Here is a 14,446-nt window from a genome sequence, read left to right as displayed (position 1 = left end):
ACTGAATGTTGGAAGATTAAGGACAGACCAAAGGAAGTCCTTCTTTACATAGCACATGGTTAAATTGGAATTTGCACCCACCCAATGAAATGATGGCCACCAAATCAAATAACTTTAAAGGAGGATTAAGCATGTTCATCGTAGGTAAAGCTGTCAATGGGTGGCACTCACACACCATCCATCCCCTTCCTGTTGTTAGGAGATGCCCCCTAGTACAGTGCAGGGTCTCAGTTATACACCCCACACCCTGCCATCTTTTGCATGTTTCCGCTGAAAAGGAGGCCATCTACATCAGGAGCTAACAAGCTCCCTTGTAACTTAACGCAGCTCGTTCTGGGTTCCTGGTTCCAAAGAGCTGTTTTCATTAAATTAGGTTTAATTAAAACATGCAGGTATTTAATTAACTCTGTGGCCCTCTGCTGCTTTCATGGCTGCCCCGGGGATATTTATAGAAGTGCAGGCAATGGAGCCAGCTGGCCTTTTGGAGGCAAGTAAGTGGGGGGCGGGGTGGGTGTGGCTCTGCTGCCCTACAGCTTTGAAGACTAGACATAAGAAAAGTGAGAAGCAAGTGACACGTGAGCAGAGCAATTTCTCTTAACCTGTATATCGAGACTGGGAGTAAAAAAAGGGGGAATCCTTAAGCATGTCAGGAAAAGCGAGATAGATAAAGGCAGGGCTAAGGGCGTTTGATTTTCTGAATAAGAATGACCCTGCAAAAATTGTTATTGGGTTCCTCCTAAAAATGCCTGTCCGGAGTTTCTAGCTTGCATGGTTGCAAGGAGAGCAATGTGTCAGCCATATATTGTGGAATGTCTTAAATTGGGGTGGAGTAGTAGAGAGAAATTGATCAGGATTTCCAGTGGGCATGGGGACAGAGTGTATGCACCCTGCAGAACTACCGGTATTTGGCGCTCTCCCTGGTTAACAGAAGCAAAGTCTTGCACAACGTAACTAACCAGTTTGCATAATGTATGTTTTGAACTGACCAGGCACCACCTGTTGCTCAGTGCTGGTGGTGAGACCCAGTTGTGAAGTCTTGAACTTCTGGACAGGAGGGACAGGGGGTGCAGATACCCGTTCCAATGAGAGGTTGTCCTTTCCAGTCCCCAGTGTGTCCAGGGTCCTATGTTCGTCATGTGGAGGAATGAGCTTGTAAACCTCTAGCTCTCAGTGGGAAGTCCTGTTCGTTTCACACTAGGGAAATGAGGAATCCAGTAAATACCAGCTGGCCTGGAACATACTGTCTCCTGGAAATGTGATGTTGATCAGTTGACCTTTGTCAAATATGTCCTCCATGTTTTTCTGGTATCCTGGACCCTGCTTGCAGGTGGTGGACAATTGGGGCTCTGTCGTTCTCACTCCAGAGACTCAGCCTATTCTCTCTGAGCTTTTTGGACTTCCAGTGTGGCATTCTCTTCATGGCAATGCACAGTTTTATTAGCTGATCTATAAACATTGGGTCTGCTGTTGCCTCCTCGGCTCCATGCGGATAGGAATGTAATAAGGCTAATTTTGAAGCGACACCAACTCCTGCTGGCAGAAGCCAGGGATGAGGTGAGGAGGAGGTGCGGGAGGTCAGAGTTGCTGGTTATTCCCTGCTCCCACCCCCAATACAAGCGGTGCTGAGGTGGGGGGCACATCACTCTTTCTGACACCTGTCCAAGGGGCGGGTGGATTATAATCTGAACAGTGTCAAGATAATGGATTCATATTTGTCCCCTCATCAGGTCTCATTACATTCTCTGTCAAGAAGACGAGGGAGCTGGACACAAAACATAATGAAATCTGGAATGTACTGGCTAATCATACTCTGGTTTTAATGACAAAACAGCATTATGGAGCGGGAGGGAGGAGTAAATGAGTCCATTTGTATGACAACAGGGAAATTGCAACTGGCACCAGGGGGAAAAGGTTGTGGAATGCTAGACAATTTTCGGATGGAGCGGGAGCCAAGTGAGATGGTCATCGTCGTATGGGATCCATCTGCCTATGTGAACATGCAATTTACTTTAAGTGCGTTATCAGACCCACACTCTTTGTGTTAGATTAATTAGTCCACAATACTGATCACCTCCTATTTCTGTTTGGAAATGGAAATCACAGCTCCGCTCATAAGCATGCACTGGAAAACTAGAGGAAGCTTTTTTTTGCCACTCTTTCTTCAATCCTCCCCCCTTGATAATACGAACAAAAGGATGCTCTGAGTTTTATTGTCTACTAGCCACACACCTGACTTTAGGATGGGTGGACCTAAGAAATAGATGTGAAGAGGATCTGTAGCCCTCCAGGTGTTATTTGGTTATAGCTCACATCGTCCCTGAGCACTGGTCGTCACACTGGCTGGAGCTGAGATATTATTGCATGGCAAACCGTTTGAGTCTTTGAGAAATGAGCTCCATAGTGAACTGTTTGAGTACTAGAGAAATGTGTACCTCAACAACTACAACAGAATTATCCAATCATCTCAGCATAGTCAGATTCAACACTCATTTTCCCTGCAATTGCTAAAGAGGGGCAGCAGCCCACTTCCCTGCAGAAGAAACAGACTGTGTTAACCATTCCGTAGTAAGGTACTCATTGAAAATCTGCTGGAGACACGTAGATTTACTCCCAAAGGATATGCAACACAAAAGATTAGCCACACAGCGCTCTTCCCACAGTGCAGCTGCCTCGTTGTTTTTGCCCTTGTTTACCCCACCCTGAGCCCCTAATTTATCAGATGTCTTTGCCAGGGAGAGCAGATCCTTTGACTCCTTCTCTCTCCCCTTCCTTTGTCTTTTTCAGGCTACTCCGAGCCTGTTCCAGGTGCGAGTGGTTGGCGGCTCTGCGCTTTGCAGCTACCTCTCTCCCCAGGACAGCTGGCCTCTCTATCATCCAGCGGTGGACAGGTAAGAGATCAGACATAGAGATACTGCTAGAAATAAGTGACTGGAGGGATCCTGCAATCGAAAGAGCAGAGGACTGAGGACCCGCCTATTCTGTTCTCTCACTAGTCATGGATCCTGTTTACTGAGCTTCTTCTTCCCTAACGTTATGCAGCAACCTCTGTTCGTCTTCTTTCCTCCTGGGCTCCAAGAAGAGCTCCCCGTTGTAATAAGGAATTACAGTGGTACCTCTAGTTATGAACTTAATTCATTCCAGAGGTCTCTATCTCCTCCAGAAACATTGACAATTTGCACGGAAAATGACTTCTGGCCGGTTCCTCATTCGCCAGCTTCTGAACTGCCTTCCAGCCTGCCGCCACTGACTCTACAGCCTTTCCTCCTTTGGGTGGGTGAGGCCGGCAGTGAGGAGGAGTAAGGCGCCACCGAAGGAGCCCATTCCAGAGGTCCGTTCTTAACCTGAAACTGTTCTTAACTAGAGCGTGCTTTCGCTAACGGGGCCTCTTGCTGCCGCTGCGCCACTAGCACACAATTTCTGTTCTCATCCTGGGGCAAAGTTCTCAACTCGAGGTAACACTTCCAGGTTAGTGGAGTCTGTAACCTGAAGCGTTTGTAAGCTGAGGCGTTTGTAACTCGAGGTACCACTGTACAGTGGTACCTCGGGTTACAGATGCTTCAGGTTACAAACGCTTCAGGTTACAGACTCCGCTAACCCAGAAATATTACCGCAGGTTAAGAACTTTGCTTCAGGATGAGAAAACAAATGGCGCGGTGGCAGTGGGAGGCCCCATTAGCTAAAGTGGTACCTCAGGTTAAGAACAGTTTCAGGTTAAGAACGAATTAAGTTCTTATCCCGAGGTACCACTGTACTTCATTTCTTTAGATTCTTAAGCTTACCTCTTCTCTGAGTGGGTATCAGTTTGCTGGTGCTTGATGGCACGTTCAAGTAAAACTTTTAACAACAGACGCAGGATGTTAAAACACCACACCTGATATGAAACGTGATCCAGAATAAACAAGCTCCAAGAATGCTTCTGGATGATGCTCAGACAAGTCTCAGAGGGTTTCTGTGGTTGTGGGACAGCAACCAAAGTCGCCTCTCTAACATGCATTTGATCTAAAGTTGATGCATTGATGTTGGCCCCAAGACCTGTTTAGCCTAAGCTGTGTACTCACTGTACCATTAAAACACATGGTGTTTCTTCTCTCTGTGCTCCTCCCAGTAGTCATTTCTCTCCTGGTCACTACTATGGACACTGCTATTGGCTGTGTAAATGCAAGAACCTAGGAAGCTGCCTTATACTGTCAGACCATTGCATCCATCTAGCTTAGTAGTGCCTACACTGGCTAGCAGGAGCTCTCCTGGATTTCAGACAGGGAGTGTCTCCCAATCCCACATGGAGAGGTTGTTGAGGATCGAACCTTCTGCCTGCAAGGCAGGTGTTGTGTCGCACAGAGCTATGTGTGGCAGTTCCGTGCCGGTTACCTTCCTTGGCTTGACAAACCGGGTGGGTAGCCATTTTAACTGGGGTCCTGCCGGGTGGGTGCAGCTAAATAGAGCAGCTAATTTCCTTCCATGGCATCTTCCCTGCTTTCAAACTCCCGGCACCAAGGCTGCGCACCAGGCCTGGCAGTCCTGAAGTGGCAGCGCCCAGCCGGACGTGCATCGCTGTTGAGCCATCGCGGAGGGGCCGATGAATTATTAATGCCTTGCTGCTGCTAGCTGGATTCTAGTCAAAGATAATGTTAGCTCAGATAATGTCCCCAGGAAGCAGAGAAGTGAATCGGCTGCTGTCACCGTGCGTGTGTATGTGCCACAACCCTTGCTAATTGCATTGCTCACTGGCCCCCAGAGGTGTCTGTGGAGATCCCCATTGGGGAGTTAGGTGCATGGAGCTTAAACGGAAAGAAACAGGAACCCAACCGCAGCATCTCTTCTGTGTGTATAGGCACACCACAGCACCAGGCTGGGGGCTGGGAGCTGCCTGTTGCAGGAAAGATAAAAGGTTAAACTTTGGCTCTGAATTGGAGCAATGAGCCTATCCTGCCCCTATCCTTGCCCTTTAGGGCTGCAGGTGCTTGAACCTATTGCTAGCTATACAAGTAGGCCTCCTGCGCCTGAGCATCTTAAGGCAAAAACGAGAACATTGTGGCTGCTGTGGGGAAGAGCAGACCCACCAACGGGTCTCAGGGCTTTGCAATGAGGAAGTAGCCATATGGCTAGAAGTGTTCACTAGTGACAGCATGGCACCTGATTCCTGCATTTCAGGGGGTTGGACTAGATGACCCTCAGGGTCCCTTCTAACTCTACAATTCTGTGATCTGTGTGTGACGGCAAAGAGGCTTTACTTCCCATTGGTTTATCTGTAGAAAGAGATGTGCCCTGGTTTTGAAGCCTTTCAAGGAGTCAAGCAGCCATGATCCCTGATCTGGGGACCCTAGTTCTTCATTTCAGATTTGCAGTTATTGCCTCCGTGTTTTTCCCCTCAATGGCACTTTGCACCTGATCAGAGATGAATTCTTCATTCTTACTTTACCTCCTCCCAGGCTGAGCCTTAGCACTGAAGACATGCACAGAATTCCAAATACTTTGGGAGGGAGTTGGAAAAATGGGAAAAGGCCATAGTTTACAACAACAACAACAACTTATTATTTATACCCAGCCACTATGGGCAGCTCTCAACAGAATATTAGTAATAATAATAAAAAAACAACAATAAAACACCAAACATTAAAAGCTACCCTAAACAGGGGTGCCTTCAGATGTCTTCTAAAAGTCAGATAGTTGTTTATTTCCTTGACATCTGATGGGAGGGCATTCCACAGGGTGGGTGCCACTACCGAGAAGACCCTGCGCCAGGTTCCCTGTAGCTTCACTTCTCACAGTGAGGGAACCGCCAGAAGGCCCTCAGATTTGGACTTCATGCAAACTAGGGTCTGGCTCCATAATGCCCACACTGCAGCCCTTTGCACAAGCATGAACAAGACAATATGAGGCTTTTGAGGAAGCAAACTTCCATAGCAGGATTCCAGAAGCAGGAGCTGATTAATTGCCAAACACTTCCGAAGCAGTTTGGAGTTGGGGATCTTCAGAGACAAGCCCCACAGGTCAAAGTGACATGGAATGTACGGCAGTAACAGAGGCTTAGATGCTTCCTGGTGCACTGTTCCCTTTCCCTGTTACAAGCATCTCAGTAAGCAAAGGAACACCAAGTGAAGCTTCTTTGAAACCATGGGTTTTATCCAACTAAGCTCATCTCAGAGCAGACCCATTGAAAGTAATGGACCTACGTTAGTCCTGTTCGTTAATTTCGATGGGTTTATTCTTTCTGAACCAAGATTCTCCAGGACTAACTGGACTCCCCATTTTTTTTCTGGGATACACCTGTCTGAATCATTACATACAAGGCTACTTGCATTGGAGCCTGCAGCATAAATCTAATGGCTCCATCTTCCTGCAGAGCACTTCAGTTTGGTGGTCCTGGTGGTCCCGCACATGTGAAGCTGGTGATCGAGTGGGATGTGAGCACCAAAGAATGGTGAGTGTGCATTGCAAGTATGTTGTGTTAAATTTCCCTGGCCAGCCATCATGGTGGGCACAAGTGTGGCTCCTTAAAGGACTTTCACTCCGGTTGTTTTTTTCTGAAATTCAAATGGCGTTTGCACAGCACTGTATCTTCTTTGCCCCACATTGACAGATCCCTGAACTGGACCAGATGGGGCATTTGCCACATCAGCACAATTTGCCAAATGCATTACCTTCTGCCCGTAGAGCCCCTCAACTCTAATTTCCATTTTTCACCAAGGGCACGCACACCCCCATGCTCATGCATTGGACTGGGTTTACACAAAGGGCAGATGCATGCCATTCACACAATTTCTGGCCAACTGGGCAGAGATCTTATGGATTAAAGCTCTGGATGGGAGTTGAGAAGAACAGGTGGTTGGCTTGGGCATGCAGGCATTATGTAGACCCATTTGCCTATCCATAGTAGAGTCACGATCAGCTCTGAGCCATTGCTGACCCCCTTCATCTGCATTTTTGCAGCTTGTTTGGCAACATCCAGGAAGAAGTGGTTGAGGATGCAGAAAGCGTGAGGCTGAAGCAGCAGCTCCACCAGCAGCAGCATAGTTGCACCCTGGACGAATGCTTCCAGCTCTACACCAAGGAGGAGCAGGTATCCTCACATGAGTGCCAAGGACATGCTGGGATTCAGCTTCTTTATCATTCGTTTATTGCATTTGTCTCTGAGGTGTGCAAGGTGATGCACATAGTTCTCCCCATCCCCATTTAATCCTCACAACAACCCTGTGAGGTAGGTTGGGCTGAGAGGCAGCGACTGGCCCAAGGTCACCCAGTGAGCTCCATGGCTGAGTGGGGATTTGAACCCTGGTCTCCCAGGGTTTATCCTAAACCACATGGACACTCAAGTGCAATGGAAACAACTGAAGCAGGTCTCTCCCTATTAACTGGCAGATGGCAAACAACACAGACCCTGCCATCATCATCGGAGCCTCTTCTTTATGTGGCTCCTCCATGAGAAGTTCAGAGTACGGCAACACGAGACGGGGCCTTTTCTGCAGTGGCTCCTTGCTTTTGCAATGCTCTCTCCAAGGAGGCACACCTGGCACCCCTGTTACATATCCTTAGGCACCAGTCAAAAAGGTTCCTCTTCTCCCAAGCCTTAGGCTAATTAAACTATATATAGCCTTTTAAACTGTAGGGGATGGGGATTGTTTTTGTTTGTTACTATGTTGTGCATATTGTAAACCGCCCTGTGATCCTTGGATGAAGAGCGATATAGAAATCTAATTAATAGCAACAGCATGAACAATAGAGATGGGAGTGCTCATCTTGTTCTCCCAGACTCTGTGTGGCTCAGGGGTGTCCTACATTTAACATGACTAATAAGGGTGCATAGAAGAGGGGGAAATAATTGATTGCTGGTAGAATATGCCCATCAAGCAGTGTTGCCCTCCCTGCCTCATTCAAGTGATTGCTGAATCTGTGCTCCAGTCTCTAAACCTGACAAAGCCACTTTGAAAAAGACTGGGAACCATTCATATTAAATTTGCAGAAACAAAGAAAGTCAGTCAAATTGATGGCAGGATTTAAACAAACATTCACATTATCAGCATTAGAAAATGTTTAGAAGATAGTGAAATATAATGGTGTATTTACTTTTATTTTTATGTTTTTAGGCTTGATGTTATGTTACCAATAACTTTTTCTGTTAAGAGATAGCAAAGTGGGTGAAAATAAAAACAAACCAGAAGCGGAAGTTGGGGGAAGCCTTGGAGGGGAGGGAGGGAGGAGTATATAGTAAATGTTAAGAATTTGAGATGTATGTAATGAATAAAAAAGAAAAATGAATAATTTTTTTTAAAAAAAATAAACCTGACAAAGCCCCTGGTGTCTGTTTTCTGTTCTCTCTCTCTTTCTCTCTCCTCCCCCCGCCCCCCGTCCGCAGCTGGCCCCTGACGATGCCTGGCGCTGCCCTCACTGTCAGGTGCTCCAGCAGGGCATGGTGAAACTCAGCCTATGGACGCTGCCCGATATCCTCATCATTCACCTGAAGCGCTTCCGGCAGGTGGGCGAGCAGCGCCACAAGCTCTCCACGCTGGTGCACTTCCCCCTCCGCGGGCTTGACATGGCTCCCCACGTGGCCAAGCGCAACCGCGGCAGCAAGTGGGGCCCCTGGAAACACCCCGCCCTGGAAAGCGGACAGTGCAACTTCCTCTACGACCTGTACGCCGTCTGCAATCACCACGGCAGCATGCAGGGCGGCCATTACACGGGTGAGTGCCCCACTGGTGGTGGGTGGTGAAAGTGCAGGAGTCAGTATAGCTCTGGGCAACTGCTGCTGAAGGAGATTAGCTTGCTGGGATTTGTGGGAGAAGGGAGATTGAGAAAATCCTGCTCCAAGGAATGGTGAAGTCTGCAGAATGAATACAGGTGTCCCCTTGCTCACGTGTGAATGCATAAATAAGTAAATACTTCAATTCAAACCCGGAAATGGCAGGAGAAAGCTGGAGAGCCCTTGTGGCTCGCAAAGAGATCCTCCCCAGAGCCTGAAGGGGATGTCAGTGAGGGCGCAGGAAGCCCCAAAGAGATCGGAGGCACAGTGAGGCATTGTTTACTATAGTTAAATGAATCTTCATTTAGATCTTTGCTCTGCATACCGTATTGGCCCGGATATAAGCCGCACCCAATATAAGCTGCTCCCTGAAAATTCCACAGGCACTCATACCCGTAAATGGCAAATGTAGAAGAAAATTCTACGGGTACTAGAGAGGACCTGCAAGTGGGTTAAACACCCGTTCGTAGCACCGTAAATGCAAATAGAAAATCAATACTGCAATGTAAAATACGGGGAAAGCGATGAATGACATTTGAATTAATTGCACAACAGTCTCAAGCTCGCAAATTGGCAGTAAAACTCCCCCCCCCATTTTACCATATGTCTGTTTCAGTAGCGATAGCGTAAAAGCCAATTTTTGTAAGGTCGCGAATTTAAGCCACACTTTAACTTTTCATGGTCGGAATTTGGAAAAAAAAGTGCGGCTTATATTTGGGCCAATACGGTATATTTCATTTTGTTTCTGCTAATTGCAGGGCAGGAGAAGGTGCTCAGATCTCGCTCCCTGGAAACACCTCTTATCTCATTTCTCCCAGATGTGTTCAGGTTTATCTTCAGAGTTAGAAAACTAGAAATCTCTTTTGAAAAAAAAGAAAACCAAGGCTGTGGGAGGAATTCAATGTCATGCTAATTTAAAGTTGCTTAGCAGTGCACTAGTTTGCACTAGCAGATGCTAGTGCAAGAAAAGGCATAGAAAACCATCCCTGGTTGTGCAACAGATAACTACTGTAGTCCTGATACTTCCTGGTGCACAACAAGCTTCCACTTGCACAACTATCGTACTGCATTTTGAATTGCACAAACTTTATATTCATCCTTACACTAGCAGAACAGCCCTTGTGCTGGTGGTTGAATCCAGGCCTGAGATTCTTAGGATGCTGGATACCATCCATGACAACAAATGTCCCTGTGTGAGACAATCACAGGCATGTGGATACAAGTAAGTTTATCAAGCAGGAAATGAATGTGAAGCTCCAGTTCTGTTTGCAGACTACCTGCTTGGCTTGATCACATGCTAGAAAATTATCCCACTGTCCAGCAACTTTCCTTCCCTCTAGTGAGCCCTTTGGCCCTCCAGATGTTGCTGAACTACAACTCCCAACCCCAGAAAACATGGCCAATCATCAGGGATGACAGAAGTTGTAGTTCAGCAAAATCTAAAAGGGTCAGCACTCGTGGTGCTTATATCCTCTTCTACCAGAGACACTGTGTGGTTCCAAGCTGGTCTGGTGGAAGCTCTGTTAGAGGTGCGTGAAGCCCGCCATCTGAGAATAATCATTAGGATTGGTCTGGATCTCTCTCAGCAGCTTCAATATAAACCACACGTTTGGAGGAAGTTCAGTCCCACCAGCCAGTGTCTCCGTTAATGTGGTTGTCTACTCTGTCCCCAGCCTACTGTCGCAACACCTTGGATGGTCATTGGTACAGCTATGATGACAGCACTGTGGAACCTGTCTTGGAGGATGAAGTCAGCACTCGTGGTGCTTATATCCTCTTCTACCAGAGACGCTGTGTGGTTCCAAGCTGGTCTGGTGGAAGCTCTGTTAGAGGTGCGTAAGCAGTGCTTAACCCGTACAGTGACACTGTTCTGGGCATTTTATCTGTTCCATGTCATTTACTGGTGGAATTGACAAACACACAGAATTTCAACAGACACAGAATTGGATTTTAGAGCATGAGTCTTGAGACTCATGCTGGTGTAAGTCAAAGATGTGGGCCTCATTCAGTCCAAAAGAAGTCACTGTAAACTTGCTTTACCTTGATGTGAGACCATTGCAGGACTCGTTGGGCAAGCCTCCACTGCCCAAGGGGTTTCAGACCTCCCCACCCCCCAGTAAAAAGGAAATGAACTTGAGAAAGAGCCAATCCATTTCTCTAAAACTCAGGAAACAGCTTGGCTGATTTCAGAGCTAGTCCCAGTTCAAATCCACTTCTTTGAACCTCCCTACCCACTAGGTTATTTTTCGTCCCATCCCCCAAATAGATTTTATTAAAGTTTGAAAAAAGATATGCAAAAGTTAATATCAAATACCCAATATCTTTTTAGAATATCAAAGATAAAATAATCTAAATAAAAACACTCAAAAATAAAAGAAACAGAAAGAAAGAAAGAAAGAGAAAAATAAAAGAAAAATGTTATTTTTCTAACAGAAACGTTGCCATTTTGGAGTGTCATCAACACTTTTCACAATGTATATTGGGTGTGCTTGCTTTTGGTTTGTTGTTGAAGCATGATTCTCAAAGCAACACAAAAAGTCTCTGAACCTGAAAATGGGCGTCAGATTTTGGTGGGTCCTCCCCCAAAGCATTTTTTTTTAAAAAAAAAATTCCCTTCAATATGTCAGCCAATAATTTTCTCCTTTCCACTGTCCCACTTCATCCCTAGCTTTTTAGTTGCTTTTACGGGTTTGTAATGTTCAACAAATTCTTGGCTTACCTCACGCCAACCAACCCAGCCCTAAATTCACAACATGGAAGTTTTAGGTGACCAAGAGAAGGCCCATCTGGATCTCTGGTTGCGCAAAGCTTGCTGCTTCCCATAATCCCTTGCTGACTTTGACAGCTGAACCTATTTTGGGGGAGTCCTTGGTGGAAGGCTCTCCCCAGAACACTTTAATTCTGTGGATTTCTCTTGCAGGTTCTACCAGTTCCTCTGTCTCGGAACACTGGCTGGCACGCCTCAGCGGAAACAGCAAGCGAGAGAGCCTGGTGTCCCGGAGCTCTGCTACCTGCCCATCTCTGACAAAAATGCCGGACTCGCCTACCCTCACCAATACCAGCAGCTGCCCAGAGAAAGGTGCCTGATTCATGCTATGCTGCTCACTATACACCTAGGCTTTCTGGTAAAACGTCCACCTCATTCCAGCTGGCAGACCAGGTCCCTAGCCTTTGTCATTGTTGACGAGGCTTGCAGGATGCTCCCTTTGCTGAATGGCTCTCAGTGGCAACCAATGGACTGTTCTGCTAGTGTAAGGATGAATATAAAGCTTGTGCAGTTCAAATTGCAGTGCAGTAGTTGTGCTAGTGGAAGCTTGTTGTGCACCAGGAAGTATCAAGACTACAGTAGTCATCTGTTGCACAACCAGAGGTGGTTTTCTATGCCTTTTCTTGCACTAGCATCTGCTAGTGCAAACTAGTGCACTGCTAAGCGGCTTTAAATTGGCAAATTTGCCTCAGTCCTTTTGAGCCAATCTCCAGCTCTGTGTTTGGTCCATCCATTTGCCCAGCTTATCCTGTATCCAGATGATGGGCAAGCTTCCCACCCCTCTGAATCCCAAATCAGTTGGCTTGGAACGAAACCAAGCTGTTGCTTCTAGAATTGAGAAACAGCTTATTTGCAAGCCGGTCCGCATTCAGACTGAGCTCCCCACTCTTTGGAACTCATCCCCCAACACGTCATCCAAGCCTCTTCCCCATCCCTCCCTCCTTCACTTACCTGGTTGGTGCTGATGTTTGCTAAAGTCAGGAGGGATATATCTACCTCCTAGTGCCTGGTGTGCAGCGACCAGGATGTGTAACTTTCTCCAAGGGCTGTTATAATATCAGCAGTCAGATAAATAGGATTTTGGGGGGGAGGGATATTGGAGGATTAATGGGTGAGTAAAAAGGAGATGAATTTGAGAAAGGTCAGCTTTGATTAAAATCTGAGCCTGAGAAGAATTCAGGAGTTCTGTACATTCAGGTCCATGAATACAAGTCTGGGCAACGTCACTATTTTTCTAAACAAGCTTACACATTCCTGTGTTGAGAGTGTGCGTTCTCTGACTTTAGAGAGTAACTGGAGGTCCTTCCAACCATCTTAATTTTCTTTTCTAGGTGGCTTTGAGTCACGACCCCTGGTGCGCGGTGTTCAAGGCAGGAGCATCAGCCTGAAAGCTTCTCCCAGTAAGGCCAAACTTGGAGCCCCCAAGCCAGTGCCCTTGCGATGGTCCTTCATGTCCAAAGAATGGCCAGCAGAGCCTTCTGGGGAACTTGTGGAATACCTGGAGTCTGGCCGCAGACCACGGTTCACGAATGAGTCCATTGTCCCCCTCATGACCAAGGAAGGGGAGGACAGTGGGCCTTCGGTCGCCAAAGCAAAGCTCACAGGCGTGGGCACCACAGAGAGCACTGGCAAAGTGCCCACCAGCGTGGAGAACACAAGCAGCATGAAAAGAGCTGGGAAGCCAAAGGAGGATGTAGGTGAGCAGCCCCGGACTCCAAAGAAACTGGTGCTCTCTCTCAGCACAGTACCTCCAATGAAAGATGAGGAGCCCATGGGCAAAGTGAACATCAATGGGACTTTGCGCACTGGGACAAACCTTCCCCCATCCAACTATCAGCCCAAGAGCAGAGGAGCCCAGGACCAAAAGCCCATGCCCTGTGTTGGGGAGAGGGACACTGAGGGTGAGAAGCAGCCAGAAGGGAAGCTGGCTGTCTTCAGAGTCGGCTTCCTGCGAAGGGACCCAAAGAGACACAGTGAGTCTGAGAGACATGGTGTTGCGCCACCAGCCATGGCATCTTCCCGGTCATCTCTCTCCAATGGTACATTGAGTTCCATCACGGGCAGCAGAGCAGTTGGCTCCACCCTGGGCCGCAGCTCCATGGAGGGGCTGCCCAATGGGCGGATCTGCCGTTCTGAGTTGGACATCAAACGTGCTCAAAGCTCCTGCAGCAGCAAGGGAAAGAGTGACTGGTTGCTGAGCAGGTCAACCTCCTTCGGCAAGGCAAACAACAATGTCTCCTTGCAGGGTTACACACCACCGCTAACTCTAGAGGGGGTTTCTTGTGGCACTTTCCAGCGGGCAAGATACCACACAGCATCTCTGGGCAGGAGACTAGCTGTACCCGAATCCAGCTTCTGAACTAGCCCGTGATTTCATGTGGAGGTACTGAAAGAGTGCCAACCTTGGGTGCTCTGGAGGTGCCAGGGCCTTTGGAAAGATCTGTAGATTGCTGGAAAGTTTCGCTGGTGCTTGGTGCTTGTTTCACGGGGAGTTTCTCAAGGGGTGCTGAGTGACACCATTGCCTTGCCTGGGAAGGAAGATGCAACAGGGATATTGTGAACCTTGGGGTTAGAAGGGGGGCTGGGAGAGAGGGATAGATCAGATGTCAGAATCTTAGCGTTAAAAGTATTTATTCTGTACTGAGAGATAGCTTTAATGATGCTAGTGAGAGGATGTGCTGTTTTGTGACGGCATTTATTTTGGTACCAGGTAATGGGGAAGAGAAAAATATGGGGAGAATCTAGACATTGCCCTATGCAATAATACCAGCTTTTCTATTTTCTGCAGGCCTTTGGGTTTTACAGATCTATTTGTTATTAAAAATGTCTCAAATGCGTGATGAGCCTCAATGGTTTGGGGGATCAGTGGTGGACCTGAGTGGCTTAATCCAGAGGTTGTCTATTCACTTGGATGTTCTGGCAACGGGGAGGGGTAATTT

At 47.3% G+C, this 14,446-nt stretch overlaps 1 protein-coding gene across 2 annotated transcripts in view; it reads left to right on the top strand.

Annotated features, from left to right (window-relative positions):
- The window catches only part of USP43 (ubiquitin specific peptidase 43), an 89,001-nt gene extending 74,657 nt beyond the window's left edge, over positions 1-14,344 (top strand). For both annotated transcript variants that reach the window (XM_080993623.1, XM_080993622.1), the window contains 7 exons: positions 2,785-2,888; positions 6,344-6,421; positions 6,931-7,060; positions 8,354-8,681; positions 10,414-10,572; positions 11,661-11,819; positions 12,839-14,344. In XM_080993623.1, coding sequence (XP_080849749.1) covers positions 2,785-2,888; positions 6,344-6,421; positions 6,931-7,060; positions 8,354-8,681; positions 10,414-10,572; positions 11,661-11,819; positions 12,839-13,866 — 1,986 coding nt within the window. In that variant the 3' untranslated portion in view covers positions 13,867-14,344. The remainder of the gene's footprint in view (positions 1-2,784; positions 2,889-6,343; positions 6,422-6,930; positions 7,061-8,353; positions 8,682-10,413; positions 10,573-11,660; positions 11,820-12,838) is intronic.
- Positions 14,345-14,446: the final 102 nt, after the last annotated feature.

Source organism: Podarcis pityusensis (assembly GCF_964106645.2).
Source record: "Podarcis pityusensis genome assembly, chromosome: 2".
NCBI classification, from domain to species: Eukaryota; Metazoa; Chordata; class Lepidosauria; order Squamata; family Lacertidae; genus Podarcis; species Podarcis pityusensis.
This window is presented reverse-complemented; position numbering and strand designations above follow the sequence as displayed.